Genomic DNA, 26,982 nt, shown 5'->3' on the forward strand with positions numbered 1-26,982 from the left:
CCCAAATAAGACTAATCAGAAAATATGCCTTAGGATGATTTTTTTTTCAGGATTCTCATAATATTAAACCTATCCCCAAAATAAGCCCTAGTTAAGATTGTCAGCCAGATGGATGCATGCAGTACATCCATTGAAACACATGATGGACATATCAAAATATGAGATAATAATATTAACACATAATTAAATATAAAAATAATATTATTGGCATTAAATAAATACTTAAATAATAATATAAATTCTAAATAAATATTTGTAAATATCCAAATAGACATCTTTGGATGAGAGATAAACACCTATGTAAATAAAGAACTCAAAACTCATTGCAGAATGACCAATAGAACAGACACAACATACAAGTAACATGTGCACTTGATCATGACTGGATGGAAGGAAAGCTCCACATCTAATTATCACTAAGGGCAAGAAAGATAAGACTGAACATATTTCACACATTTATGTTCTTGAAACTGAAAAATCTGGTACAACCAAACAGTTTAAGAGATTTTCCTACTTTTTCTCCCACTCTTACCTTAAACTATGCTTTTTATACATATGCCTTTTCCATAATTTAGTCATGCCGCTCTCTTGCATAAAACTATTGACTCCTAATTTCATACTATATCAAGTTCTTTTGTTTAGCATTCAAGGACCTCTAAACCTAGTGTCAATCTCTCTTTATCTTATACACCTGCATTCCAGAATTTGAGATTCAACCAGAATAAAATGATATATATATATATGTATATATATATACATATATATACACACACACACACACACACACACACACACATATATATATTTAATGCTGCTACTTGTTTCTCAAGATAGCCAAAAAAGCTGCTGGTCTGGGATTCACCCACTGCTCACCATATCAGTGACATAAAGAACTTCCTTGCAGAAAGAAGAATAGATCAAATTAACAAGAATGACTGCCTATCTCTAGATATCTCCTGAAAATAATGCTTCTTTTGGAGCAAAAATTAATATAAGACCCAGTCTTCTTTTCAGGGAAATACAGTAGTAGTAGTCCTTTGGTATCGAAGAGGACCACATCAACCAACCACATGATTGGAGGTGTGAGTTGTACAGTTATGTTTATTATAGTGAGAGCTAAGTTGAGCCAGGCAGCCTTCTCACTTGCCTTTACCAGAATCATTCCACCCCATGACCTGATTGATTGGGAACAGGGCTATTGGAGATGGTCTGGAGTCTCTTGGTCTTGAATTGGTTATGCTTCCTCCTATGTCAGTGAGGCACTTGGGCACATCATGAACACTGGGTAAGCACAAGCATTTGGCATCTGGCGACAGAATGCAACTATCAGGTACATCCATAAATGTCTCTCGATGGTGATGAAATTTCAGGTTATCTGCTTCTCCTAGAGGGAGTGGGGGGCATGCTGTTCTGCAGAGTAGAAGCTAAATAGAGTTGCTGATGGAAAGTGGTCCAATTCTAGACTTATGAGCATTGAGAAAGGGAAGCAATGATACTAAAAGCCAACTTGGCTTTATCAAAAGTCGGTTATGCCAGAGTGAAGCAAACAGAACCAAGCAAACAATAGACACAGTAACTACAAGACTGTAAATGAAAAGAACAATAAAAGCTGAACATTTTATAGTTGAAATGATCAATCTCAGCCCCAGAGAAGAGATGAGAAAATAAAATTTCTTCTTTTCCTCAGAGAAGTGGTGGACTATAGGGAGACAGGGAGACAGATGGGGGGAGGCAGTCAGTCTCCCCAAATTCTACTCCTTTTCCCTTCTTTCCATCAACTCTATGTTTATCTTAAATGTACCAAATTATTTACTTGCAGTCTCTTCTATTAAAATATAAGCTCGTTGAAGAAAGGGATGTCTTTACTCCTTTTTTTGAATTTTCTGGCAAATAGTATGCACTTTAATATTTATTGGCTAATTGATTGATTGTAGGGTTGATCAAGAAAGAGCAAAATGAATATATAGCAGTAATGGTCAAATTGAGGTTGTATATACATGTACAGTGTATATATTTTTTAATCATAGCATATGCTTTGTTTGGATTTCCCTTCCTGCCATTTTGGAAGTCTAGTCTTTCTTTATGGCCCAGCTCAGATAGCAACTCCTTTTATTCCTCTGACTGCTATGATCATTTTCCCTTTGGAATTCTTCAAATTATCTTTTTTGTACTGCTCCTGTACCAATCTGATCATATATTTGTATAATTGTTATTTACCTCTGATTTATACTCCCCCTCCATACTGTCAGCTTCATGAGGGCAAGGACCAAATCTTAAACACTATATCTCCTCCAGAGTCAAGGACAGTGCTCATAGAAGGCGATTGTGAGAGAAAGGGGCTTTGCAGAAAGCTTTTATATAGAAAGACAGGATAAACACAGGATCTCTTTCCTGCTTTCAGGTGTAGTAGGAACCACTGTTTGAACTAAATGAACAAAATTCCTTAAATGTAACACCTGCTTATATGTAACATCAGTGATGCTGTTTAAACCATCCATCAGGTAATAGAATTCCTAACTACCAGTGAGACAGAATTATGTGACTCTCTAGGTTGCATGCTGAAGGGTGAGCTGAATATAAGGAATTTCCCCAATTAGCTCATGGAAGGTTCTGTCCAGAGCCTGAGATGTTGAAAGATTCCCATGTAGGCAGCCATATGCCAAGGATTTTTGCCCAGGTTGCGACTGGAAATACGAGCTCCCCCCATTTGATCTTTTTTTGTTTTTTTGTTTTTAGGTTTTTGCAAGGCAAATGGAGTTAAGTGGCTTGCCCCAGGCCACACAGCTAGGTAATTATTAAGTGTCTGAGACGGATTTGAACCCAGGTCCTCCTGACTCCAGGGCCGGTACTCTATCCACTGTGCCACCTGACTGCGCCTCCCCCATTTGATCTTTATCACTTTCAGTGAATGCTCTTTTTGCTGCCATTGTGGTTCTCATTATCCTGGTGCTCACATGGTTTGAACTTAGGTCCTTCTCAAGCAACAATACTTAATAAATATTTGTGGGATTGAATGAAAACCTCAAATGAGGGCTATAGACTATGTGTTAGAGAAATGTCACAGTGGGAGAGAGAACTGGAGGCTCAGACTTTTAGCGATGGTCCCATAGAGAAGGCAGCTCAATCCCTAGAATAGCTAACCTTAAAGCCTAGGTTCCTTCATTGAAGGAAAGGACTTAGATAAATAGAGCAGATCAGAATTCTAGTCAGTAGGAAAGAAACAAACAGAGGACCAGAAATAGAAATGTGAATGAAGTGTTCAGGCCAGGTAGGATGGGGGGAATGATTTGGGGGGCCAAAAGAGTCCTTGCAGCACCCTTCAAATACCATTGTCTAGACAGCAGAGTGGCTGCATACTGTGTATGCCGATCGGTTTCTGTCAGTACCCCCTATTTACAGAGACTGGCACTATTTTTGAGGCTACCTCTTATGCCAACAGTTGTCCAGATGCCTTTACTCAAAAAGGGTCAGCCCATTTCTGGCATGGCCATTCCAAAGCTGATTGTCCGCTGATGGCTGTCTTCACATTGCACACATACCAGAGGATGTACCACAGATCTGTGGCCATTTTGCAGAATTGGCATAGTACCAGGAACTGCCAGGGAGTTGGAAGACAACTGAGGTACCAGATGGCCCCAGGGAAACCCCATATTCAGCCAATGATTCTCAACAGCAATATAGAGCTGACAGTCATAGTCAAATTCTGCGACTTAGCAGATTTCTAACTCACTAGGAGCAAGGACGTGCTTAATAATTGAAACAGCAGTGAAACCACAGTGTGTACATCTGCCACCCATCCCCTTCTCCCCAAATGCTCATCCCCCTGCCCAAATCCAACACTGCCTCTGCAAGCAGGGACTTGTCTCATGAATAGTTCTGAGGTGGCACTCTCTGAGCTTTTTCTCTCAGTGACAAACGACAGGCTATTATACTTTGCTTGTTATTATGTGTTCAAAAAAAAGGCAATAAACCAATTGTTCCATCTCTGGGAAAGATACTATCCTCCCAAGAAACCTGTGCTATACACACACTGAGAGCAGAATGATGAGGTATAAGTGTGAGGCCACTGATTGGCTTTGTTCAAGAAGGAATGAGATTTTCATCTCTGCTCAAAAACAAGATGTGGTCAGAGAACTAGATCATCTTGCTTTGCAAGATGAGATGGGCTTGTAAAGCACTATGATGGATTTTTAAAATGGAAAAACCTAACAGACATAAGTAAGTGACAGCTGTACAACAACTCACAATTAGATAGCCCTTGAAAGGTTTACAAAAAAACATTTCTTTTACAACAACCCTAATGAGGAAGGTGGTGCAAGCATGAACCCCACTTCATGAAAAGAAAACTGAAGAATAAGTTAAGTGATTTGCCCATGACCCTATGCCCATTCGATATCAGGGTTGAGTTTCAAGATCAGACTTCCTGACTCCAAAACGCATACTCTTTCTATTAGACCTTATGACCCTCTGGTCACGTTGGAAACCATACACTTATTCTAGAGATTCTGGCATTATTCATGGCATTTCCAGAAATCTCCTTCAGAGATTGTTTACAAGTCACATAAGAAAACCAGTTCCATTCCTTTGTGTCACACTTCATAGATGGACCCCAAAGAGCATTTTCCACTTTGATCACCAGACATGTTCAAGTGATTTCAAATTATTTTTTTGCTATTTCCTAAAATCAAATCTATCCTCAAAGAACAAAGATTTGCCATCACTGGTGATTTTTTTAAAAATGGATATAATTTGTCAAGGCATTTCCAAAAGAGCAATTCCAGAAAACATTTTCAGCTTCCTTGAAATAAGCATATAGCCTCCCAAGGTGACTGCTTTAAAAGGATAACACTCATTTGGATATCTAAGTTCTGGTATGTTAGTTTAAAAAAGCACCACATTATTTCATAGTCACTCCTTGTACACTGATTTGATCAAATCAATAGAGTAAGGATAGAGAGAAGAGAATTGGGGAGAGAGAGAGAGAGAGAGGGAGGGAAAGAGAGAGAGAGAGAGAGAGAGAGAGAGAGAGAGAGAGAGAGAGAGAGAGAGAGAGAGAGAGAGAGAAAGAGAGAGAGAGAGAGAGAGAAAGAAAAAATAATATTCAGTGAAAATGGTCCTTGAGGAAGCAGCAGGCCTAGTTTTCATAAGCAGCCTCAATTTTAGCTCCAAGCTCATCAGTGTGTTATTAAACCAAAGTACTCTTTTCCAAAGACACACACACACACACACACACACACACACAGCATGCAACCCTTATGCTCTAGGGTTCCCAAATGCATCTACTGCCTTTCAAATGTAGTTCCAAAATGTGTCCATTACTCACACTCTTAATGTTTTGTTAAATCAAATGTTCTAATGTTGGGATGTTGCTTTTGCTCATGCTATCTCCCCCACCTGAATTAAACTCCCTTATCCATTTCCTCCTTGCCAATACAGAGCCTGCTTTTCCTGCCAAGCTTGGTTCAAAATGGACTTCTTACACAAAGCTTTCCATCACTCTGTGTGTGTGTGTGTGTGTGTGTGTGTGTGTGTGTGTGTGTGTGTGTGTGTGTGAAGAGGTGACTGAATGAAAGATGAACTGAAGTGGGGAGGTGCCTGTCTCAAGTCTCTCCCCACTTCAATTCAATTCATCTTTCATTCAAAAACTAAAGTGATTTTTCTAAAACGAAAGAAAGTCTGAACATGTCTTCTCCCTACACAATAAACTCCAGTGGCTCCAAATGCCTTCAGTAGCAAATATAAGATGATTTGTTTGGCATTCCAAACCATTCCAAACTCATCCCTGACTATCTTTCCAGCCCTTTTATACCTCACTGTCCAACACATACTCTGATTCACTGACACTGGACTCCTGGCAGTTCCTTGAACAAGATTCTCCAACTCTCAGCATCAGGCATTTTCTCCAACTGACCCCTGTGCCCAGAATCCTTCCTCCAGTTCAGTTGTTGACCTCGCTGGATTCCTTTAGGTCCAAACTAAAATTCCACCTTCTACAGAAAGCCTACCCCTGTTGCTTTCCCTCTTACTGTCTTCTATTTTACCCTGTATATAGCTTGACATATATTCATTTATACAACAAACACACACATAAACATTTGTTCTTGTGTTATCTTCCCCATTAGATTATAAACTATTCTTTTGCCTCTTTTTTATGTTTAGAACAGTAGCTAGCAATTAGTAGGTATAGTAAATACATATTGATTAATTGATTGAAATACTGAAACAACCCTGTGACATACCTGATAATATTATCCACATTTTAAGAAACTGAGTCTCAAGATGGAAAGTATCTTCATCATAGTCACAGATGAGTATCAGAGTCAGCATTCAAACCAAAGTCTACTCTGGCACACTTTTTTCTACCTTACAGCTGGACCCTCAAGAGTCTTGTTAAATAAGTTTAAGTTTCATAAAAATCTTAGAGCTAAAGGAGATTCTGGAGATCATTTAGTTCAACCTCTTCATTTTTAGATTAAGGCCCCAAGGCTTAGAGAGATAGGACAACTTGTCCAAGGTAATAGATCTGGGTTTAAATACCTTTCTATAATTTACTAACAACAAGACACTGAAATTTCAGTTTCCTCTTTTTGTAACATGGTGCTAATATTTAGTGTTTATTAACCACCTTCCGTGTGTCAGACATCATGCTAGATGCTGGGGGTGCAAGTCCAAAAAGTGAAAAAAAACCTCTACTCAAAGTTAGTTTACCTTTTAACAGGGAAGTCAAAAAAGTATTGTGCTGTTCACCTTATTGGGTCATTGATATGGATCAAATGAGATTGCCTATGTGAAAGTATTTTATAGACTGCTAGTTATTTTATAAGCTGCTATTGTAGGGAAGCACTATTAATGACGAATCTACAACTAGAAGCTTTGTTTCCTGAGCTTTAGCCATTGTTCTTTTTATACACCATCCTGCATTCTTTCTAAGTTTTATTTATGAATAGGCTATATGGCCATGACATCAAAATGGCTATTTGAAATGTAAAAACAAATAAAAAAAAATACACAACCATCTCTATAGTGCCAATGTTGCAGACAGATCTGATAGGGAAAAGTCTACATTTTCCAGGATACCTGGAGTCAGAGCACAAACACTCACTGGAAGAGGAACAAGAATGTCTTTTCTAGTGGACACATGTAGGGGGTCACTAGTAGATGATTGGAGGGAAACAGGTTTTGAAGAAGGATGGAAGAGTGGAGCATATGAGAGAGCTGAGGTTGGTTGCCTGGAATCCAGGAGTCCTGAAACACCTCAAAGTCCCTACAGAATAAGGGAAGGAAACATCCTGGCTACAGAGAGAATATCTCAGAAATTACACATGATAACATTTCCACAAACTTTCACTTTAGCTACAGAGAGACTTTGTCCAAGCCTTCCTTATTGTATTTGTGACTTTTTTTAGAGATATTGAAACCCAAACCACTCTGAGGGAAAGGAGAATGAGACTGTATATACCAGGAATGCAGGCTGGACTTACTATTTTTCCCAAATAAATGTCTAATTGTTTCAATGTTGTTTCTCACCTGAGTCTGCTAGATTGAAAGGCCACTGACCAGAAGTTAATATCAGAAGTTCCCAGATATATTTGGGTGAGGGCAAAACAATAGCAGAGAAGTGACTCCAAAGATATGAGACTGGGTTCATGGAAATCTAGAGTCATTTTGAAAAAAGTGGGTTGAATGGAATTTTGAAATTAATTTACTGAACAGTATATTTATTGACTATACTAGTTCTGTAGAATCTCAGATTGGAAGTGATAGATGCAGTTAATTACTCCAGTCCACATCTAACCAGGAATCCCCTCTTCAACATCTCCAAAAACTGATTGTCCAACTTTTATTTGAAAAATTCTAGTGATGGAGTACTCACTAACTCCCAAGATAGCCAAATTCACTTATGAATTGTTCTAATTGCCTCTCTGCAACTTCTGTCTATGCTTACTGGTTCTCCCCTCTCAGGCCAAACAATTTCAGATATCAGATAAAAACTTTTAAAAATTCACCTAAATATCTGGATGGCATGTTTTAAATTTCAACATATTTAGCATAATATAGTCAGAGCCTGGATTATGTATCAGGATCAACCAACACAACTGTAAATAAATGCTTTAGAGTAAAAAGGTGCCAAAGATTGGGTTGAAATATGTCTAGTTATACAATATTGCTTTAATATTCTGATTTATCCATCTGGAACATATGAGATTTCTATTGATCCTGGGTTAAAAAAAAACCTCAGATAAGGCATATAATTAGCTCAGGAATAAAACTGGTAGTACTGATGGCAAGTGTCCTTCAGCTGTTACTGGGTAGAAATCAAAAAAGCAGAAGGCTGAGAGTTGGTTTTGTGAGAAAGAGTATCATTGTAATGCTTACAAATGCAAAGGGATCCTTTTTATATTGAACTATGCAATATTTTTCTTTTTTAAGGATTACAAAAGGCTTTTGTCATAAGAATCATGGGATATATTACATATATATATATATATATATATATATATATATATACATAGAGAGAGAGAGAGAGAGAGAGAGAGAGAGAGAGAGAGAGAAAGTATTATTCTTCCCTTTTTTACAAATGGGAAAATTAAGGTTTTCCTTTTATTGAGGTTAAGTGACATACAGAATTAAACAGTATCCAATTTCAAGAACTAGGGTTTTTTTGGCTTTGAGTTTGTTGTTTTTTTCACCATATTATACTGTCATTCACCAAATATAAAATCTTTGGGGGACAGTTTCATAAGAGAAACCTATCAGTTTCTCTTATTTAGCCCTCCCTCTCTACCTCTGCTGATCTCTTCCCTGGTTTAATCAATCTTTTCTAGGTCGGGCATCTTCTTCTCTAACAGAACAAATAAAAACTACAATGATGAAGCTTAATAGAGAAAAAACAAAATCCACACTCTTGGTGGATAGAATGTTGAATTTGGAGTCAGAAAAGCTCATGTTCAAATCCTACCTCAGGCATTAATTCTCTTCCCATCAGTTTTGCATTCCATGATCTGGACCATGAGACTCAGGAAATCTCATCATCAGGAAACTCATCATCCTCCAAGAGAGCATCCGCTTTGGTAGCTCTCCATGACATTCTGAGGTCCTTTTGGTGGTGAGCTCCTTGCAGACAGGGACTGCCTTTTGTCTCTTTTTGTATCCCCAGGGCTTGGCTTGCTGACTCATTTGAGTCACACTTCGTCAGTACCCTCAGTATCCTCTGCCTCTCTGACTGAACAGCTGGAAGATGGAGTTGAGAAAAATCCCCAAAACCTCCTTTTAAGGAAAACTCCCAGGCCAACCATCTCTTCATTTCCCACCAGCTTGTACTCTTTTCTTCTAGACAGCATAAGCTACCTGAAGTCAAGGACTGTCTTTTTTATATTTGACAAGAATTCAATATATTGAAGACCCCTAATAGATGTTCATTGAATGACTAGCCACTTTAGCCTGGCAAGTCATCTACCTCTCTCAAGTTCAGTTTCTTCATATGTAAAATGTAAAATGTAAAATGTGATAATAATGCTTATGTGCCAGAGTTGATGTGAGGATCAAATGAGATAGCATCTGTAAAGGGCTTTACAAACCTTACAGTGTTATTTAAATGTTAGCTTTTATAATCACCATCATTATCATTACTAAATCTGTTTCGCTATAAAAGATGAGGAGGAAAGTTTTTTTCAGTTTTTGCAAGGCAATGGGGTTAAGTGACTTGCCCAAGGTCACACAGCTAGGTAATTAAGTTGTCTGAGGTCGCATTTGAACTCAGGTCCTCTTTACTCCAGGGCTGGTGCTCTATCCACTATGCCACCTAGATGTCATTTCTTTGGGGGAAAAAAACAGATCTGAGGCACTTTGACAGAGCAATATCACTACCAGGTCTAAAAGAGATTTTTTTTTAAAAAAGAAAAGAATCTATATGTAATATTCAAAGTAATTCTTTTTGTGATGGCAAAGAATTAAAAGGTATCCATCAACTGAGGAATGACTTAACAAGAAGTGGTGTATGAGGCAATATTGTGCTATGAAAAATGATAAGCAGAAAGGTTTCAGAAAATTTGAAAAGATTTATATGAACTGTTGCAAAGTGAGCATAAACAGGAGAACATTGTTCACAGTAACAACAATATTGTTCGATGATTCTTCACAGTAATAAAAAAAATCCAAGACAATTCTGATGGATCTATGAGGAAAAATGCAATCCACCCCCAAAGAACTAACTTGATGGAGTCTGAATGCAGATTGAATCATACTTATTTTGCTTTATTTTTTTCTTGGGTTGTTTTTTTGGGGGGGTCTGTGCTTGCTTTCACAATATGACTAATATGGAAATATATTTTGCATGTCTGCATAGGTGTAATTGTTGTCAAATTGCTTACCTTCTCAATGAGGGGAGAAGAGAGGGAGGGTAGGAGAGAATTTGGAACTCAAAATTGTAAAAAACAAACAACTAAAGGTTAAGATTGTTTTTATTTGTGTTAGGGGGAAATAAAAATTTTTTGCTCTTCAAAAATTAAATCCTTTTTAAAATTTGTAAGCCATTATTGTTTGCTTTTTTCCAATTACATGTAGAGATAGTTTTCAATATTCATTTTTGTAAAATTTTCTTCATTCTTCCCTTACCTTATCTCTACCCAAGTCAGCAAGCAATAGGATACAGGTTATACATGCACAATCATGTTAAATATATTTCCATCTTAGTTATGCTGTGAATGAAGAATCAGAATAAAAGGAGAAAACCATGAGAAAGAAAAAACAAAATATAAGTTTAAAAAGTTAAAATAGTATGCTTTAATTTGAATTTAGCTTTTATAGTTCTTTCTAGGGATATGTATAGCATTTCCTATCACAAGCATTTCCCATCACTATATTTCTGAGAAGAGATAAGTTTATCATCACATGATGTTGCCATTGCTGTGTACAATGTTCTCGTTCTGCTTACTTCACTCAGCATCAGTACATGTAAGTTGGAAAAATAAAATATAAAATTGAAAAAAAGAAAAATATCTGGAGGTCAGAAAACAGTAAGCTCAAGATGAATGAATAGTGGGACAAAATAGCTCAAAAGATTAGCTTATCTTGTATTGAGAGGAGTATTAGTGTGAGAAGCAGTCTTGGAGGGTCATGTTCACTTATGGGTCCTAGAGTTTGGAAAGAACATCAATCATCTGTAGAGAGTCTAGAAAAGGATGAACAGGGTGAAGTACCTCAACTTCATGCCATGAGGATCAGTTTAAGGAACTGAGGATATTTATAGCCTGGAGAAGAAAAAATTGGGGGTGGGAAAATAAGATTAAAGACTTGACAGCTGTCTTTAAATATATGAAGGATATCATCTGTTCTGCTTGGCTCCAAAGGGGAAAACCAGTAACATTGGCTGGAAATTGCAGAGAGGTAGATTTCAGCTTGTTATAAGGGAAAAAATCCCAAGAATTAGAAATGTCCTCACTTCAACTTTCCCCACTTTCCCTCTAAGATTATTTTCCATTTACTCTGCTTATGTCTTATAAGTACATTTTTTGTTGTTGTTTAGTCATTTCATTTCATGTTTGACTCCTCAAAACCCCATTTGGGGTTTTCTTGGCAAAGATACTAGTGTAGCTTTTGCCATTTCCTTCTCCAGTTCATTTTACAATTGAATAAACTGAGGCAAACAGGGTTAAGTGACTTGCCCAGGGTCACACAGCTAAGTAGGTATCTAAGGCTGGATTTGAACTCAGGAAAAGGAGGCTTTCTGATTTCCAGCCCACTGCTGTATTCACTGTACCAACTAGCTGCCTTTTTGTATGTACATAGCTATTTGCATGTTTTCTCTCCCATTAGAATGTGACCTTCTTGAGGGCAGGGACTGTGTTTTACCTTTCTTTATATCCACAGAGTTCAGCAGAGGGCTTGGTACAAAGTAAGTGGTTAATAAATGCTTGTGATTGATTAACTGACTCTCCAAATTTTAAATAGGTTATCTCAGAAGGTACTGAAAAATCTCTAGATTGGGTTTTTCAAATAGAGGTTAGGTGACCCCTTTATGGTCATAGAGGTCATTCTCAGTGACAATCAAGAGTCCCACCAGAACCTTACTTCTCCTCCCTCCCTCCCATAAATGAGCTTTTACTTAATATTTCCTGCAACTAGGCTCCCACACTCCCAGCCCATTACTTCTCATTTAAAACTTGGTCTCTGCTGCCTGGGTCTATAGGCTCTCAGAAGAGAGATTTCAACTTACCATGCACAGATCCAGGTCTCTATTATTATCTGCATACCATGTCCCAGTGCCAGCACCCCTATCCCTTTCTAGTTCCCTTTTTTTGTGTTGACTTCTCCAATTAGAAGGTTTTTTCTAAGAAGAATTCTTGAGGAAACTGTCTTACTTATTTATTTTTGTGACCCCAGGACTTAGCAAGTACAATCCCCTTCCTTCCTTCCTACCTTCTTCCTTCCTTTTTCCTTCCTTCTTTCCTTCCTCCCTTCTTTCCCTCCTCCCTTCCTTTCTCTCTTTCCTTGTTCTCTCTCCCTCTCTGCTCTCTGCTCGCTCTCTCTCTCTCTCTCTCTCTCTCTCTCTCTCTTCTCTCTCTCTCTCTCTCTCTTTCTGATGGCCTCTGTTAATCACATAAGACATGAAGAAAATAAAACTTGATTTGTAAAAATTCTCTATATGTTTAACTTCCTAGGAACACAGTTATTTGTTAGGCAAGAGAAAAGATTCAATGGGATTTCATTTGACCTACTATTGCACTGAATGTGGCAGGTATAACCCAAAGAATGATTTCCTCCTTAAAAGGTTGCTGTGTCTAGGTCCTATTCAGAGCAGAGTCTATTAAGATTTAAAGATTAAGGGCATTAAAGAGCTGTGAATAGTGGTGAATCTTCTAATCAATATTTTTTCTGGTTGGTGATAAGCAGTGATAACTTACTTTGATCACCAAAGTACAAGGGAAAGGCAGGGATAAATAGGAAGAATTTACCTCCTAAAATATCTACCAAAAAACTTGCAGAGCTTCTTTCTCCTTCAAAGTCTGCCCCCTTTCTGTTCTTTGCAAGTCTGTGGACTCCTCCTTTCACCCTCACTTTGGGCTTCTTTTCACTCCCCATCTATTGTTCTCTCCCTCTTCAAGTCTCTTTTCTAGTTGCCATATTTAATCAGGCTCAAATAATTCGAATTCAATTCTATGAAGATTTATTAAGTATCTACTATGTGCTAGGGACCATGATAGTATCTAGAGATATAAAGACAAAAAAGGAAGTCTATATTCTCCAAGAATCTAGAATATTCAATAATAGCTGATATTTTTAGGAGCCTTTCAAGTTTGCATAGTACTTTACACACATTACCTCATTTGATCTTAAAAACACCATAAGATTGAAGGGAATGTGAGAAAAGTGGGACTCTAATACACTATGTTGGAGTTGTGAAATGATCCAACCATTCTAAAGAACAATTTGGAACTATACTCAAAGGATTATAAAACTGTGCATACCCTTTGATCCAGTGATGTCACTGCAAGCTCTATACCCCAAAAACAAAAAAAGGAAAAGAACTTATTTGTGAAAAAAATATTTATAGCAGCTCTTTTGTGGTGGCTAAAATTGAAAATTGAAGGGATGCTCATCTATTTGGGAATGGCTAAACAAGCTGTGACATGATTATGATAGAATATTATTTTGCTATAAAAAATGACAATCAGGATGATTTCAGAAACAACTGGAAAGACTTGCATCACTGCAAAATGAAATGAACAGAACCAGGAGAACTTTCTACAAAGCAACAGTAATACTGTTTGATGAATTGTGAATGTCTTAGCTATTCTCAGCAATACAATGATCTAAGACAATCCCAAAGGACTAATGATGAATATACTAGCATCTCCAGAGAAGGAACTGACATAGACCTTTACCTGATTGCTTACTGTCTCAAGGAAGGGAAGGGAAAGGAAAGAGGGACACAATTTGGACCTGAAAACATTTTAAAAAATTTAAATTGTTTTAACATGTAATTGGGGAAAAATAAAATATCATAAAAAGAAATAAGGGAGTTTATAGGGAAAACAGGACCTTCTGCTCAACTCACATTGGTGAAAAAAAACCTAGGGGAATCCAAAAAAGATAAACTTTTGTATTTAATTTTTATCTTGTTTTTTATCTTCTATATTATCAAATTTCTTCCTTAGAACATAGTGAGAGCTTGTTAAATAGTTTTGTTTCAGTGGGTCTTTTCTCGCATCTTTTTGAGACTGATAAGTATCCTAGCATATATATATATATATGCATATATATATTATATAATATATGCATATATATATATTGGAAATTAACAAATAAAAGCACCACAAAGTATTATAGATATTATAGGCATTGTCTCTATCTTAAATATGAAGAAACTGAGGCATAGATAGATACCTTCATTAAATGATGATCCATGGACACACACACACACACACACACACACACACACATATATATAATATAATATATATATATATCCAGAGAGAGAGAGAGAGAGAGAGAGAGAGAGAGAGAGAGAGAGAGAGAGAGAGAGAAAGGCACAAGACAAAGCCTTAGGGGACACCTATACTTGGAGAGAGAGAAGTTTGCTATAAGGCACAAAATACTGTGTGCATGAAAATAATTTCAAACATCACAAAAGAAACATAGGAAATAATTTTCTGGATCCAAACCAATACACATCTTACCAATTACTCATTGGTAATTTGGTCAACACAAAAAGTGGCTCAGCAAACAAGGCATAATAATGATCAAACATGTAGAAGGAGAACCAAGAGATAGCAATGTCATGAAACCCAAGGGAATAGAGAGTATATATAAAGAGTGGTTGGTCAACCGCATTAAAAGCTGCTGTGAAATCAAATAGCATGGAACCTTTTTAAAAAACTCATCAAATTTAGCAATTAAGAAAATATTAGTGACCTTGTAAAGTCTAGTTCTGGTTGAATAGTCAGACTAGAAGTAGAAAATGAGGAAGTAAAGGTAATGAATATAGATAATTTTCTTATTTGGCTATGAAAAGAAGAGACTAAAGATTGTAACTGGAGAGGATGATAGGGTTAAGTGAAAGGCCTTTTTTAAGGATGGAGGAGACCTGGGTTTGTTCTCCTTCTCCTTTCCCAGAACTCATCTGGGTTGACTAGACAAGGGGAAGGCTCACCATCCCTGAGGTTCTCCTCACTCTTTAATTTCAACTACTTCTCAATCAGCTACCTAGAACCCATTGCAGTTGCTTGATTGCTCAATATTTTAGATGGGCTGCAAGTTACTAACTCTATTCCTTCTGGTTAGATGAAGGACCGCATAGTTTTACCAACTGCCCTGCCACTACTTTCTAAAGTCTTTGAGGTTTTGCCATCATCCTCACCTCAATTCCCTTCGAACCTCTTTCACTATAATGTATCCAAATGATTTAACCAAAGGACTCCTGGGCTTTGTCCCTGTCTCTCTCTGTATTCTTAGTATTCTGGTGCTTTTCCATCCTCCCTATAGCTGAACATTTTAAAAAATAAATTTTATTGATATTTTTAGTACTATATCACCTAAATTTCTCCCTGTATCCCTCTGTTTCTCTGAGGCAGTCATTTCATATAATAAAGGATATTTTTAAAAGAAAAAGAAAAGAGGATAAAACCATCAGCAATACCAATCAATACTTCAAAAATATCTAAAAATATATGTATATTTCATAATTATGCACTTCTTGCTTCTACAGAGGAATGGAGGGAAGTACCTTTTCATATTCCTTTTTTATAGCCATGTTTATTCTTTAAAATTTTGTATTTTTATTGTTTTGTGGTTAATGTTCTTTCCATTTACATCATTTCCATTTAGTCATTTTGCATAGGGTTTTATTGGTCCTGCTTATTTCACTCTATATCAGTTTATATAACTTCCCTTGCTTCTCTGTATTCATCATGTTCATTATTGCTTATAATCAGTAATATTTCATTATGTTCATGAACCATGATTTGTTTAGCCAGTCTCCAAGAAATGGACATCTACTTTGTTACCAGTGTTGCTGTAAATATTTTAGTGAATATGAGGACTTTCTTTTTATCATGACCTCCTTGGGATGTATGCCTAGTTTTGAAATCTCTGCGTCAAAGGGTTGAAACATTTTAGTCACTTTAATTGCAGAATTCCAAATTACTTTAGAAAATAGTTGTGTTTCACAGCTCTACCACTGAAGCAATCCCAACATTGAGTATTCCCATCTTTTGTTATTTTTGCCAAACTTGTATAGAGATAACTGAAACTATGGAAGCAAAGGAGATTTGCATTTCTCTTTTAAGTGCTTGGTGCATCCTTTCATATGGTTATTATAGGTTTTCAATTTTTTTTTGAGGATTGTTTGTTCATATCCTTTGAATACCTGCCTCACAATTTTCCATAGGGAAATAGTTTTTACTCATACTCACAGCATATGTGTTATTGTTTAGTCATTTTCAGTCATGTCCAATTCTTCATGGCTTCTTTTGGGTTTTCTTAGGAAAGACATTGGAGTACTCTGCCATTTCTAAGGCAAACAGGATTAAGTGATTTGCCCATGGTCACATAGTTAAGTGTCTGAGGGCAGATTTGAACTCAGTTGTTCCTGACTCTAGAACTAGAACTCTATCCCTTTGTCACCTAGCTGTCTCTACATGTACACATATGTGTGTGGTTATCTGTATGTTTTGGATACCAAACCTTTATCTGAGAAATGTTATATGTAGATTTTTTCCTTTGGATTACTTTCCTTCTTAAACTAAATGCATTAATTTTATTTGTGCAGAGATTTTTTTAATTTCATGTAATCAAAATTATCTTTTTAAAAAAATTGTCTCTATCTTTTTTTTGGTTAAAAATAAAACTCTGACCAAAACCTAGAAAGACTTTCATGAACTGGTGCAAAGTGAAGTGAACAGAACCAGGAGAAAATTATATACAGTAACAACATTGCTGAATGATGATCAACTATGAATAGCTTAGCTCAAGATCCAAGATTTTCAAAGGACTCATGATAGAAAATGCTATCCACATCCAGAAAAGAACTGATGGAGTCTGAATGCAGATCAAAGCATACTATTTTCATTTTTTTGTGTTTTTTCCCTTTTGATCTGTTTCTTCTCACACATGATTAATATGGAAATATATTTTACATGATTGCAGATACATAAAAATTGTTTATGAGTTGGAGAAAGGAAAAAAATTGGGGATTCAAAAATTTTGAAAAGCAAAAATGAAAAATTATCTTTATAAATAATTGGAAAAAATAAAATATTTTGTATAAAAAAGAAAAAGAAGAATATATACATGTTTTCTCTCCCAGTTAGAGAATAAACTCCTTGAGAGCAAGACTGCCTAGTTTTTTTTTCTATTTGTATCCCTAGTTCTGGAATATAGTAAACAATTAATAAATACTCTTTCATTTAATTAATTTATTATAAGAAGCAGGAAAAGAGTTAGTAGATAGAGATCAAAAGGGTAGGGAGGTTAAGGAGGTGGGAAGATAAGGCAATGGGAAGGACTGTCTAGAAGGAAAGAAGGCCATGGGATCAATCAATCAATAAACATTATTTAAGCATCTACTAAGTACCTACTAGGGTAGTTAGGTGGCACAGTGGGAGGAGTAATCACAACCCTGTTTGCCTCAGTTTACTCATCTGTAAAATAAACTGGAGAAGAAATGACAAACTACTCCAGTCTTTTTGCCAAGCCCTACTTAGGGTCACAAAAAGCGAAACACAACTGAAATAACTAAACAGCAACAACAGTGACAAATCATGTAACTGCTGGGGAATTCTGAAAAGACAGTCCTAGCCTTGATGAACTTACAATCTAATGGAGGAGACAACTTGCAAACACATATCTACAAAGTAAGCTATATACAGAATAAATAGGAGATAATTAACCAAGGGAAGACTCTTGAATTAAGAGGGGATTGGAAAGTCTTGCTGTAAAAATGAGACTCTAACTCATACTTAAGGGATGTTAGTAGGGTAGCAATGATAAGAGAGACTATTCCAGGTAAAACCAGATCAAAAGTACCAGTAGAATGATTCAGCTAGGAAAAGGACTCTAAGACATTAGGACTCTGAGATATGGAGTAAGGAGAAAAAGAGTTCTATTGATTTTTTTGTTAATATTGCCTCTTGCAGTCATTTATCTTACCATTCCTGTACCCACTTTCCAATTTCACCAATTTGGGCAAGTCATTTAAGTTCTCTTGGCCTTGGTTTCTTCATCTGTAAAATGAGGGGTTTATGTCCCAGAAAACACTTTGGAATTATACAAGAAAAGTCCATTCCCCCCCAAAATCCAACTCTACCTATAAGAAGGTCAAAGACATCAAAGGTCCCACAGATACTAAAATATTCACAATTATACTTTTTGTAGTAGCAAAAAAAACCTAGAAAAAATGGATTCCCAACAATTAGGAATGACTGAACAAACTATACTATATGAATGTAATCAATATTATTGTGCTTTAAAAAATTGTTGTGATAAGGAATTTGGAGATATATAGGCAGGTTTGTATGAACTGATAGAAAGCAACATAAACAGAACCAGAAAAACAATATGCACAATGACAATAAAAAAAGTAATTGAAAAGAACACTAAAAGAAAGCCAAATCCCAAATGACCAATGCTGTTCCTCAAGAGCAGATAATGAAATACACTATCCCCTTTCTGTATAGGTGGAGAGGAAATACAGTCAAGACCCATTTGCTGTGTCCATTGGTTTTGGTTGGCTATTTTTCTTTGTTAAAAGGGAGGGCTCTTGGTGGGTTGGGAATATCTGGAAATGATTGTGATGTCAAAACAAATTTTATACACACATATATAAAATGTATTTTTTGAAAGAGGGTTGTTTTGGGGCAGCTAGGTGGCACAGTGGATAAAGCACCGGCCCTGGAGTCAGGAGTACCTGGGTTCAAATCTGATCTCAGACACTTAATAATTACCTAGCTGTGTGGCCTTGGGCAAGCCACTTAACCCCATTTGCCTTGCAAAAAAGCCTAAAAAAAAAAAGAGGGTTGTTTTAAGTTAAATGATCTCTAGGTTTTCAAGTGGCTCAAAATTCTATGATTCTGCTATTGTATTTCAAGTCATTATCACTTCAACAGACTCTTAACTGGTATTCTTATCTCTGGTTTCTATTTCTTCCAACCCAGCTTGCAAACTGCTACCCAAATTAATCTATCTCTCTAACTACTTCTTAATCTGCTTGAATATCAATCTTCCTAAAAGATGTGACTCCCCAGAAAAAAAGCCTTCATTATCTCCCCACATCCTTAAAGATAAAGTCCAAATCTAGGTTGCCATTCAAGACTTTTCATGATATATAGTCAGTGTTATAGCACTGGCTTGGAGACAGCGCTTGGAATTGAAACTGTCTGTGTCAAGAAATGGAGGAAGGTTTATAAAGGGCATTAGGAAGTAGAGAAAAAATGACAAAGGCTAAATTTATGCCAGACATGTAGACCTGACTCTTTCAGGGAAAGAGAAGTTGTGATAGAGGCTGATAGCAGAACTGTAGAATAAACACTGAAATAAAACTGCTTAATAGATAGTTATGATACAATGCTCTACAGTTTATAAAGCATTTTCTTCCCCATAAACCTATGAGGAAAGTGGTCTTTTTCTCTCTTGCAAACAAGGAAACCAAGGTCCAGAGAGGTTAAATGATTTGTCCAGTCACGGGGGCAGCTAGGTGTTGTTATAGTGCATAGAAAACCAGGTCTGTCTGGGGAAGACTCATGTTCCTAGTTCAAATCTGGCCTCAGACATTTACTAGCTGTGTTACCCTGGGCAAGTGACTTTGCCCTGTTGCCTCAGTTTCCTCAACTACAAAAAATGAACTGGAGAAGGAAAGGCAAACCACACTACTATTTTTGCCAAGAAAACCCCAAATAGAGTCACAAAGAGTCAGATATGACTGAAATAACCAAACAACAATTTAGAGTCATGAGATTAGCAAATCAGAACCAGAAACTGAATGCAGAACTCTGGAATGCAAGTTCAGTTATTTTCTCACTAACTTTTCTGTGCCTTTAGAGAGGAAGCATGAGCTTGGGGCAGAACACTTGATTTGGAATCAGAGGACCTGCCTTTGTCACTGACTCTCAGTGTAACCTCGGACAAATCACTTAGTGCCTTGGGAATCAGTATCTTCATCTGTAAAATGAGATGGGATAGATATCAAATGACCAAGAAGGTACCTTCCAGCTCAAAATCTTTTAATCTCAGTTCACTTGACTAAAACAGGGATGCTTGTATTACTTACCTTGAAAGATTGTAAGAAAAGTGTATCAGGAAATTTAAAATACCTCCCCTCCTCCTCTTTATCGTCATCATCATCATCATCATCATCATCAACTGGGGGCAGCTAGGTGACACAGTATTTAGAACATTAGACTTGGAATCAAGAAGACTCACCTTCCTGAGTTCAAATCTGCTCTAGCTATGTGATTCTGGGTAGGTCACTTAACCTTGTTTGTCTCAGTTTCCTGATCTGTCAAATGAGCTGGAAAAGAAATGGCAAACTACTCTAGTATCTTTGCCAAGAAAACCCCGAAGTGAGACCACTTTGAGTAAGACATGACTGAAACAACCCAACAACAAGACTGAGGTTCTGGGTAGTAGTGAAAAAAATACCATTCAAAGGAGACAGTTCTGAATTTCTAATTGGTTATCAGATCTCTCTGCCTGCATATCTCACCTGAAACTTGGAAACCCAACTCATTATTTTTCTCCCCAAACTCCACCTCTACTTATGTTTCTATTTCTGTAAATTTTATCACCATTCAATTAATCATCTATGCTGGAAAACTTTAGCATCCTTAGCTATCTCTTCTTTATCTTTCCCCAGCTTCCAATCTCACACCTAGTAGGATTAGGTGAAATGACCTCTAAGGTTCCTGTGAACTCTAGGATTTATAATTTTATGTTATATTAAAGATGACTTTCCTTGGCAGAGAAACAGAAACAAAGTAAGAACTGAGCAGCAATTCTTTCTCTCTGTTATTATCTGAGGTCTTTCTTTCCCTTTTTTAGCTCCCCCCTTTTCCTTTCTATAGAGCTTTAAAAATTCCTTTTCAGCCTCACCAACTTCAGATCATTCTGAATTTTAGTATTTCTGATATTATTTTTGTTGACTATATCATACTTATTATAGCCATCCTCTGGAATTTCATTCTAGAGGATGTTCTATCCCTCCTGGGCTGAAATTCCTCTGTGGAATTTCAATCCATGAGATACTACCTAATTTTCCTCTGAACTCTTTAAAATTTGCTTTCCCCAAATTTAAAGTACATGTCAGACTAGACTTGAATTTCTTCTCTATAACAAATTCAAGGAAGGAATGACACTGCACTTCAGGGTTCCCATAATTTCTATTCTAGCAACCAATTCTTCCCTATTAATGAGAATTAGTGAAGGATTTCTTCTTTTTGGTTCCTCTACTTCTTGAAAGATGTAATTATCAGTGAGGCAAGTCAGAAGCTTCTAGCACATGTGAATGTGGGTGTGAATACATCCAGAGTGAACTTCAGCAGAAAATAATAATAATAATAATAATAATAATAATAATAATATAAGAAATTGCAAAGTGCATTTATATACATTATCTCATTTGGTCCTTACTCCAACTTTATGTGCTAGGTGTTATGATTACCCCCATTTTACAGATGGAGAAATTGAGACTGAGAACACTAACTTCTCAGTGCCATAAAGCAGGATTTATACTTAGATCTTCCTGACTCCAAGCTTATTGTTCTATCCACTGTGTCATCTTGTGGCTTCTGACTGTATAAATGAAATTCTCCATCTCTGCTTTTATGCTGGGCTTGTGATTTGCTTGTCAAACTCCTCGTTTATTTCCTCTTTCTATTCATGGGATCTCTAGAATATTCCAATGACAAAATCATTTTGGGCACTGCCTCTGTAGACCTTCACTTTGAATCATACTCTGCCCCACCTCTAGTTCCTGAATCTCTTCATATGAACAAGCCTTAATATGCAGTGTTGTTCTCCGTCTTTTAGCTATCCTGTTTCTTCTGAATAAGGCATACCTATCCTGAGCCAGCATACAGTCATGGGCTTCATCCCATCAAGTCTCATGAAAAAAGGCTTCTCAGCGTGTGGCTCATGGTGGGATTACATATGATCTAGATACTGGTTTCAGGATACTAATGTTTTAATCTCCTTAGGCTTCCTTCAGATTCCTTGTGAGGTCCAATGATCTCCTTGTATTTAGATTTCTTGTTCCATATGTTTGTCATTTAAATTTGGAGCATTTGTAGAGAAACATTTGAGGCCAAGAGTTTTACTACTGGCTCCTTTGCCAAAAATAGATACGAAATACTTCACTGAGATGAACAGGACAAATGTTTTTGAACTGATGTCTGTTGTTGTTTTGTTGTTGTTTTAGGTAGGCAAGGTACTATCAATACCCTGTAAAGCTAGGTTGTGCTTTATGGAGTTAACTTGTAACTCAAATGGGGTTACATCGACTTTGTTGTGCATTTTACTTGCTTCTGTAGCACTTTCCCGTTTGAACTGCTGAACTTGACCATTGTGGCCTCCCATGTAATGCTCTAACCTGTGTTGCTCTCTTTGTTTTGGCAACCTCACTCGGATCCTTCTCTCTGGGATTCTGACCTTATCTCTGTTCCTTACACCTGTCTCCACATTCCCAAACCTGGTCTCATGAGCTGACTGTGATGGCTGATACAAATGTATACCTTCCCCTTACTGCTTTCTCAATGGAATTCTTAACTCTTTTACTATTACCTGATTATGATTAACCTAGTTATGTTGAATTAGCAAGAAAAGACTCAATTTCTTGAGACTTCAATATCTTATTATTCATGCCAAAAACTAAAGGATTGTCAATATACATTTATTAGGCACCAGCTGTATGTAAAGAACTGCACAAAGTGCAAACACAAAAGTCAAAAAGAAATCATTCCTAATCTCAAGTAGTTTAGAGACTTATAAACAAGACTTTAATATAGAACTATCATTAGATTATCAATTAAAAAACAGGAGGGAACCTAGAGGTCATCTAACCTGAGCCCCAAACTTCTCAAATAAGGAATCTGAAGGTGGTTAAAACATTAGTACCATGAAACCAGTATCTAGGTCATGTGGAATCCCACCATGAGCCACACTTTAAGAACCCCTCTTCATGAATTATTCTTCCTGACAAACTGACATGCTAGCTGTTTCCCCATATACCACAGTTCATCTTTCCCTTTGTAGTGTGCCTTTGGACACATGTTCCCCCCCTTCCCTCCAGTATCTGGAATGTCTCTCTCCTCATCTCCACTTCATAGAATCACTAGCTTCTCTTCAAAGCATGTCTCCAATGCCACCTTCTACATGATCCTCCTTTTCTTATCTGTCTCAAGCATATTATCATAATTTCTTTTTTTGCTAACTATATGCATGTGACCTTGCAGTAGAATATAAACTTCTTGAAGGCAGGGATTGTTTTGTCTTTGTGTCACCAGTAACTCCAATAGTGAGTTTCACAAATTAGAAACTTAAATAAATGTTTGTTGAATTGAACTGAATCACTGAATTTTATCATCCTATGTGGGAACTCCCTCCACTCCTGTGGCTACTGGGACCAAAAATTCATCAACCAACAGCCAATATGGTGATAAGCCATTTCATAATTCATTCAGCTGAACTTCAAACAGCAGGCATTCTAACAGAATATAAGCTTCTAGAGGACAGGGACTACTTCACTTGTGTCTTTACATCCCACAATGCCTAGTACCTATTAATCACTTTAAAAATGCTTTTGATTATTGATTGAGAAAAGTCCATTGATAGATCCACATTAGAAGCCTTTATAGCTTGGTAGATCCTATCTAGGTTTTTACTCCATTGACATAGTCCTTGATTCTCAGAATGACCTCCAATCTAGAATGAAGTATTAAAGGATTTGAGTGAAGATTCATATTAAGAAAAAGAAAAGTCAACCTGGAAAAACTTACTTGAACTGATGCTGACTGAAATGAACAGAACCAGGTGAACACTGTACACCTTATCAGCAACACTGTACAATGATCAGCTATGATAGACTCAGTTCATCTCAGCAATATAGCTATCAAAGATAATTCTAAAAGACCTGCGATATTAAATGCCATCTACATCCAGAGAAAGAACTACGGAATCTGAATGCAGACCAAAGCATACTATTTTCACCTTTTAAAATTTGTGTTTTGCTTTTTTCTTCTCATTATTTCCCTAACTTTACCCTGATTCTTCTTTCACAGAGTGAAATCTATGGTTGGGCTAATTTGAAGAGTTCCAGGAATTCCATTGTTCCTTCACTTCAGCAGAAGAGAGATCATCTATGAATTGTTTTTGGAGGCTGGTGGACTGGCAAGCTGAGGACCTCCTCTGAAAGTCTACATCAAATAAGGAAATATGTTTAACATGATTGTACATGTATCATCTATATCAGATTATTTTCTATCCTAGAGTGGGGAGAGGGAAGGGTGAAAGGGAGAAAACTTTATAAGAATGAATTTTGAAAACAATCCTTACATATTATCGGAAAAATAAATAACAAAAAAATTCATATAGTAAGAAGGTATTATGCAAAACATAAAAAAGTAAAAGAAAAATCCTTTTAAAAAAGTTAACCTTGATTTTTAAGTCACACATAGTTAACTGAGATTCAAAGTTCAGAAGATAAAGAAGTCATTTTAAAAAAAACCACACAAGATGAGGACTTGAAAGGCTTTAAGTTCATTTGAATTATTAAATTCCGCCCCCCCCAAAATGATCCATCATCATCTATACAGTACATCACTTTTCAGGGTACCTTTCCATATTTCCATCCAGGAAAGAAGTTCTCCCCAACAGAAGCAGAAGTGGAAATTCTGCCCTGACTCTAGCTTGTTCTCATTACTTTGCACTGATTTTCAAATTAAACTATAGAGCTCAAAACAGTTGAGAAGCTGACAGTATTAGTGAGAAGATTAGTTCAGTCTTCTACCCTTTTGGCACAGGCTGACCCTCTATGCCTGGAAATGTACTCCCTCCTTATCTTCATTTCTTAGAATCTCTAACTTCCTTCAGGTTCTCAACATGTTTCATCTCCTATGGGAAGACTTTTCCATCTCCTTGGTCATTAGGGCTTTCTCCTTACTTTTAAAGAAGACTTTTCCATCTCCTTGGTCCTTACTTTTAAATTACAAACACATACACATATATTTATGTGCATATATACACAGAAATTATACATATATACATATAAATAAAAATACACAAACACAAAAATTTTGAAAGGTGGGGGAACCAAACAGGCATAGATACTTACCTGTTTATAGATTTTATTCCCTCTGTGGAATATAAGCACCTTGAGGGCAGAAACTGTTTCTGTTGGATTGACTTTGTATCTATCTATACTCAATGAAAAGCATAGCATCTCACTTAGAGAAGGTACTTAAATTCTTGTCATATTGGACTGGACTGAATTGGATTGGATTTAGTGAGTTTAGCCTAAAAGGAATTATAATTTCTAGATTTAACATTTCATAGAGTCTTCAGAGACTCTATAATCTAACCATATTAAATCTAACAACAATCTAATAACAATCTAACTCAGAGTTGGTTCTTTAAGCTCCCCTGGGTTGCTGGGGATCTAAGCCTTATAAGAGGCACCCAAAGAACAGCTGTGATAGAAGCAGGCTCCCACTTCAGAGGGGTCAGTGAACAACTTTGCCCATAGATGGGCAGAGATCACAGCATCTGTGCCTCTTCTAAACAAAAAGGCTGAACTAAGCCTGTGCTTTCCCTGAATCACATTTGTTTTTAAAAGTTTGAAATGAGGGGGAGAATGAGATGAGGAACCAAAATAGGGAGAGGCCCCTGAGAAGCAAGAAGTAAGAAGACAATGTTCAAAAGTGGCTATTACTAAGTTCTTGTATTTCCAGTGTATCTTTGTACTTCTCTTTCTTATTCTTCAAGTCTCTCAATCATCATCTGTTTCTACTGCTATCTAGTACTAAAGAAAGGAGCAAAAACAATTAACCAAACCATTTGTTCTTGATTCAGGAGCTACATAAATACTTAGCTTCCACTAGGTCGAGGGAAAACCTCCAAACATCACATAAACCATAGTAGCAGCAGCAAAACTCGGTGGGGGGGATCATAGATACAAAGCTGGAAGGCACCTCAGAAGTCATCTCGTTCATTTTACTGATGAAGAAATAGTTGAGGTTTAGACAGGATCAGTAACTTGACCCTGACAGTCACATGAGCAGTAAGTGGAAGGGTCATGATTCAAAGTTAGTTCCTCTAACTCAAAATCCATCTCATTTTCTACTGTATCATATAGCACACTTGAAATGTACATACCTTAGTTAACAGTTAATTATTTTTTGACTCTACTTACCACTTCAGAAGGGCTAGGAAGACCAATACCAGAGCCACTGTCACCAGGGTACCATTCACTTCCAAGTTGAAGAGTTCCAGGAATTCCATTGCTCCTCCACTTCAGCAGAAGAGAGACCTTTGATGAATTGTTGTTGTTGGAGGCTGGGGGACTGGCAAGTTGAGGACCCCCCCCCCGAAGAAAAGAGTGCCTCAAAGTTCAGTCAACAAGTTACCAGAACAGTAGTCTGCCATAAAGGCGGAAACTTAAGAAGTCTACGTCAAGCCCACTTTGTTTCAAGATGCAGTATTAGAATGCCTCCCTCCTTCTAAAGAGGAAGGAAGGGGAGGGAAAAAAAGGGTTTCAGTGTAAGGCAATGAATCAGCATCTCTCTTTATTCTCTTGATGACTGTCCTGTAAATAAATATTTACATAGTCCTTCTGGGAGGCAGCAGCAACACAACATCCACAGACCACAATCAAGAATAGCTAGACTGGTAGGCAATCAGCATAAGGCAGGGTCCTGAGATATTCCCTAAGAGCCGGGCAGAATTTTGTGATGGTTATTGGCTCTGTATTGCTGAAGAATACCTTTGGAGATGTGTAAG

General features: G+C 36.9%; 1 protein-coding gene across 1 annotated transcript in view; it reads right to left on the bottom strand.

The window, feature by feature from the left end:
• TBXAS1 (thromboxane A synthase 1) overlaps positions 1-26,702 on the bottom strand; it is a 237,438-nt gene extending 210,736 nt beyond the window's left edge. The window contains exon 1 of the mRNA XM_074193562.1: positions 26,396-26,702. Coding sequence (XP_074049663.1) covers positions 26,396-26,484 — 89 coding nt within the window. The 5' untranslated portion in view covers positions 26,485-26,702. The remainder of the gene's footprint in view (positions 1-26,395) is intronic.
• Positions 26,703-26,982: the final 280 nt, after the last annotated feature.

The sequence above is a fragment of the Macrotis lagotis genome, chromosome 7, assembly GCF_037893015.1.
Source record: "Macrotis lagotis isolate mMagLag1 chromosome 7, bilby.v1.9.chrom.fasta, whole genome shotgun sequence".
NCBI lineage: Eukaryota > Metazoa > Chordata > Mammalia > Peramelemorphia > Peramelidae > Macrotis > Macrotis lagotis.